A 5,886-nucleotide genomic window follows, 5' to 3' on the forward strand; every position below is an offset into this window, starting at 1 on the left:
CCACCTCTCAGTGCTGAAAAAGGTGGGTTAGAGGAAGGGGCCCCACCTCCACGCAGTGCCAGAGACCCTCAAAGGCTGGGCTTCCTCCCACCCAGGTTGGGGCAGGTTTGGGCCTAAGAGCGAAGCCCAGGAGAGCGGCACAGACACAGCAGATGGCCAGGGCCTCGTGTTACATTCAACGTTTACAAGAACACACCCTGTCACATGCATCTCGAAAAGGCTCCCCGGCCGCCATGGGGGGAGGGGGCAGGACGCAGCCCACACAAACGGGGAGACAGGGTCTGAGCGGAAAGGGTCATTGCTTTAATTCAGGTCGGGACCCACCCCGGGGCCGCCCACCCCACCCCAAGGCAGAATCACTGCCTGCTCGTGATCGTTACAAAAATAAATATGAAAAAAGCAGCAACTCTTTAGTGATCGTGGAATTAATCGGACAACGATTAAATGTGTTTAAGCGAATGGCACGTCTCATAAATTGCACCAAAAGAATCTGGAAGCACTTGGTTTGGCCTCAGAGGCAACATGGAAGGAGGGGAAGGGCCCAGCCCCAGGCCCGCCGAGCGCCCTCCCCTCACATCTCTGAGTCGGCGTACATGCCGTTGATGAGATAATCCACCTGCGTGTAGTCCTTCCTCTTGTAGCTCTCGTAGGCCTGCAGGGCAAACAGAACCAGGACTGTGATGAAGAGGGTGACCCCCAGCAAGAGCACTGCCAGGAGAAAACTTTTGTTCACTGGGGACTGGGCCAGGGGCTCGCTGGAGACCACCAGGTACCGGCCTTGGGTGCTGAGCTGGCACGAGTCTGTGGCTGGCACCTTGGAGTCCCCTGAGCTCCCAGGGGTCGGCCCCATGGAAGCAGTACCAGGCACGGCTTCAGGCTCGCCCTGCTCCGGCGTCTGAGTGGTGCCTGGCCCCGTAGCCCCCGGCATGGATGTGACGGGGCTGGGCCGTGTCGGGGGGGCCAGGCTGGAGTGAGGGGCAGGTGCTGGCGCTGTGCTGGCAGCCGGGTGGGGGGCCTTGGTCGTGGTCCCCACTGTCATGGATGCGGAAGCCGAAGAGGGGGAGGCGGGTTCTGGGGTTGTGTTGAGGAGGGTGGGCGCAGGCCTACTTGCTGCGTCAGCCGCAGTCCGGGCCGTCGGCGCCTGGACGGTGGGGCCCTGTGTGGGCGCGTTAAGTGTTTGGGGACTCAGGGGCACTGTGGGGCTGGCTGTGGCACGGCCGGAGATGTGCCCGGGACGATCGTGCGAGCCCAAGGGGCCGCTTACACTTGCCAGGGCCGCAGCAGCTGTGGGAGCACCCGTGGCCGGCGTGGGTGTCGTGTGCGTCACTGGCCCAGACAGTGTGCCGCTGCCAGGCGCCCGCGTGTGGGGTGAGGACGGGGTCCGCCAGTCAGACGCCGCGACAGGCGGCATGGGCACCCCGGAGGTGGCTCCGTCAGGGGTCCCTTCTGCCGTCGCTGACGCGCCTGCCTCTGTCCTGTGCGTTGTCCCTGCTGTGACCGCAGGAGAGGGGGGGTTGCCTCCCCAAGTCCCTCTGGTCAACGTGATGGGAGGTGTCACCGAGGTCATTCTTGCAGACGTTTCATTCAAGACTCTTGTAATGGTTTCCACGGATGAGTTTTGTTCTGAATTCTCCAGCGTCTTGTTGAGGACTGAGTACCATTAGGGTCAGAAAAGGGAGGAAAAGATATGATCACCTTCAACCCTGTGCAGGTGGATCATTCAAAGACTGTCTTAATTTCCGGCCCGTGGGGCTGGCTGGGGAGGCTGTGTGGTGCCTTGCTTCTTAGCCCGGCAAACACATTTCCCTCTCATCTCCTCCCTGCACACATCTGGCCCGCAGCCCATCACAGAGGCGCTCAGCACTTTGATTTAAAATCTCCTTTGTGCTCTCTGAACCCCAAGCCCATGAAAGGCTTCAGAGCTTCATTTTTTTTTTTTTCTTTTTTTTTTTGCGGTACGCGGGCCTCTCACTGCTGTGGCCCCTCCCATTGCGGAGCACAGACTCTGGACATGCAGGCTCAGTGGCCATGGCTCACGGGCCCAGCCACTCCGCGGCACGTGGGATCCTCCAGGACCGGGGCACGAACCCGCGTCCCCTGTATCTGCAAGCGGACTCTCAACCACTGTGCCACCAGGGAAGCCCCCAGAGCTTCATTTTTTGATCCAGTTCTCAAAATATCATAATCTCTCGCATTACAGGTGTGATTCGCCATTAAAAAAACCTATCCAACACACACCCAGGTTTACACAGCAGATAAACCGTTGCCCAGATATTCACACCATGCAAGAATTCTTGGCTTTATGATCGGATTCAAAGCAGGATTCCTGGAGAAGAATAGTGTCTGGCACAGAGGAGAAGCGCAACTAAATATGTGATGTGTAGATCAACAAACTCCCCAATAAAGACTAGGTTTATGGAAGGAATGAAATTTTGCAAGGCCAAGTAAGTCACCCTCTCAAGGCTCAGAGGCCAGGTCCCATGTTGGCCCAACAGGCCTTCGCCGCCCAGCCCCCGGGAGCTCCGGGGCCCCTGCAGGCCCGTCCAGCAGTCAAATGGCTTTCTCACTTACGTGGATGCTGGGCTGTCAGGTGGCTTTCAGATAAGGACCAAGAGGAAACCCAGATGAGCACGAGGGCTGTCCACATCTTGCAGGTGAGCTGGCAGCAAGGCTGGGCAGTGCCCGAGGCTCCCGGCCTGCCGTTCCTCAGGCTGCTAACAGTTCCCTGCTGCTCGGCTGAGGAAGCTAAGGTCAAGAAGGAAGGCATCTGGTCAGTGACGCACGGGCCACAGGCCTGGCAACGCGCCGGCTGTGGAGTGTTCCGAGAGGTCCCACGGTGCAAACCCAGCCAGATGTTTCCCCTGGGGCCTGGCATTCAGGAAGAGCATTCAGGAACAGTGTCTCAGCCATGTGTTCAGGGAGCCGCCCAGTGCCTGCTCTGACGGGTTTATAGCACTTCTTAACCCAATCTCACTATGTATCTTACTATCCCAGCTCAGAGTTCAGAGTATGAAAGAGCAGCAGAGAGGGGGGCCAAGGCTTCCTCCTCAACTTCTCTGTGGCCTCTGCAGGGCCCAGAGCGCTTCTCTGCACCCGTGACAGCTGACCACATGGAGAGATTCCACTTAGCCAGCCATCCACCACCCATCACCCATCCACTGCCCATCACCCACCCATCCATCCATTCACCCATCCATCACCCATCACCCATCACCCATCCACCCATCATCCACCCATCCACCATCCACCCATAACCCACCCACCGTCCATCACCCATCCACCCATCACCCACCCATCCATCCATCCACCCAACACCTACCCATCCATCCATCCACCCATCTATCACCCATCACCCACCCATCCACCCATCCATCCATCCATACACCCATCCACCACCCATCACCCATCCCCCTGTCACCCGTCCATCCATCCATCCGCCCATCACCCATCCACCCATCACCCATCCACCCATCACCCACCCATCCATCCATCCACCCATCACCCACCCATCCACCCATCCATCCATTCATACACCCATCCACCACCCATCACCCATCCCCCTGTCACCCGTCCATCCATCCATCCACCCATCACCCATCCACCGCCCATCACCCATCCACCCATCACCCATCCCCCTGTCACCCGTCCATCCATCCATCCACCCATCACCCATCCACCGCCCATCACCCATCCACCCATCACCCACCCATCCATCCATCCACCCAACACCTACCCATCCATCCATCCACCCATCTATCACCCATCACCCACCCATCCACCCATCCATCCATCCATACACCCATCCACCACCCATCACCCATCCCCCTGTCACCCGTCCATCCATCCATCCACCCATCACCCATCCACCCATCACCCATCCACCGCCCATCACCCATCCACCCATCACCCATCCACCCATCACCCATCCCCCTGTCACCCGTCCATCCATCCATCCACCCATCACCCATCCACCGCCCATCACCCATCCACCCATCACCCATCCCCCTGTCACCCGTCCATCCATCCATCCACCCATCCCCCATCCACCGCCCATCACCCATCCACCCATCACCCATCCACCCATCACCCATCCCTTCGTCCAATACTCCCCGAGTGCCTGCTCATGTGCCAGGCAGTACACTCAGGACAGAAAGATGAGAGCCACACAGCCCCCTCCTCCAGGGAGCCTGCCTCCAACGGGAGACACAGGAGAGAGGTCAGTGCAGGCTGGTGCCAGCGTAGAGGGACTAAGTCGGGAAACAGGGAGGAGATGGCCCCTGGGAGGCTGCGAAGGGTCAGGTGGAGGCTGGTCCTCTGTGCAGAGGCCCCAGAGGTGGGTGGGACGGGACAGGGTGCTGCAGGGCCCACGAGGCACGGAATTCAGCTGGTGGGGGGTGGAGGCGGGGGCCAGGGAAGGTAACCTGGCTAGTAACACCTGGGCCACGTTCTGAAAGACAGTTGGGATCCACCTGGTGGGAAAGGGGTGGGGGGGCAAGTGGCAGGAGCAGCAGCTGATGACAGCAGGGCCAGAGGCCTGGGGACAGCACAGTGAGACCTGGGCTTAAACAAGAGAGAGAGAGGCCACCACGGGGCAGTTTGGATTTTGGTGTGGGGGGAGGCGAGCCCGTGCAGGCCCGAGGCAGGGGTATGACAAGCGAGGCGTTCCAGCAAGGGGCAGCTGGGATGGCGATGCAGGGGGCAAGGCCTGAGAAGGCTGAGAGACTCAGTAAGGGGGTTCCACAGCAGGGGACAGAGGGTGGGCTAAGTGGACCTGGTCGCAGAAGCCCTGGTGCAACTGCAGAAACTTACAGAGACGCCACGGCAGCTGAGCCTCAAGAGGACTGGCTTCCCGAGCACACAGCGCGGTCTCCCCACTCACCCCAGGTCTCTCCCACGTGCTGGCAGGCTCAGGTCCCTCACCACAGGGGAACCGAGGGGGCAGTGGCCTCAAGTGCCCCATCACTTCATGCCCTGCCGGTCCTGGGTGCGCCCTGATCCTGTTCTCAGCCCCACCCAACTGCCGGAGTCCCACGTGGCCGCCTGCGAGGCCCAGGTCCCCTTGGAAAACAGCCCAGTCACGTGCAACGAGGGCTAGTCCTGAGACTCAAACTCGACGTGGGCACAGGGCAAGCAGAGCACAGTCTGCTGGGAGCCTGAGGGCTGGCGACTCCTGGGGGTGCCTCCACAATCAGTCCTGCCCGAAGATGCCCTAGGCCCTCGGCCTTTCCCCTGGCCCTCATGGCGAAGCTCTTGGGTTCCACAGAATGTCTTGGAAGGGAGCCTTCAGGTCACCCTGAACGAAACGTCCTGACGGACTCCTCGCCTTGGCACTGATGCTAACTGCTGCTCTCCACGGCCCTGTGGCCAGGCTGCCCTCCCGCGGAGCAGGGCAGGCTCACTGGCTTCCCAGCAGCCCCAAGGGTCACCTTCAAGCGTCCCCATCCTGGGCCTGCTCCATCTGCCATGCCACAGCTGCCAGAAAGATCTTTGTAACCCACAAAGCTGACGCTGCCTCCAATGCTTAAACCCCCTGCTCTCCCAGGATAACTCCTAAGTTCCTTAACATGGCGAGGCCGCCTTCAAAGTCTGACCCGCGGCCTCTCCCCTGTGAGCCCACCCTCGCCAGACACGTGAAATACCGGCAGTTCCTGGCCCAGCCCGGCCCCCTCGAGGAGCACTTCCAGCCCTGCTGGCGGCCACGCAAAAGCAGTCCCCGTGCGGCATAAAGGGGCATCTAGAGGTGGCTTTCTTTCTCCTGTGAGCAGCGGGGGCTCTTGCAAAGTGGCCCCATGACTGGAAAAACCCTTTTGAGCACAAACTCTGCTGGAAGGCTGGGCACTCCCCTCCCCCATGCTTCTAATCCCTTCGTGAGAGTCACTAACTTTA

At 60.1% G+C, this 5,886-nt stretch overlaps 1 protein-coding gene across 1 annotated transcript; it reads right to left on the minus strand.

Annotated features, from left to right (window-relative positions):
* Positions 1 to 571: 571 nt before the first annotated feature.
* C8H11orf24 (chromosome 8 C11orf24 homolog) lies at positions 572 to 2,647 on the minus strand. Its single transcript, XM_065883191.1, has 2 exons — positions 2,572 to 2,647; positions 572 to 1,650 (listed from the first exon to the last, which is right to left on the minus strand). The coding sequence occupies exons 1-2, from the start codon at positions 2,645 to 2,647 to the stop codon at positions 572 to 574; spliced, it is 1,155 nt and encodes a 384-aa protein (XP_065739263.1).
* Between the last annotated feature and the right edge of the window lie 3,239 nt (positions 2,648 to 5,886).

The sequence above is a fragment of the Phocoena phocoena genome, chromosome 8 (assembly GCF_963924675.1).
Source record: "Phocoena phocoena chromosome 8, mPhoPho1.1, whole genome shotgun sequence".
Classification (NCBI taxonomy): Eukaryota; Metazoa; Chordata; class Mammalia; order Artiodactyla; family Phocoenidae; genus Phocoena; species Phocoena phocoena.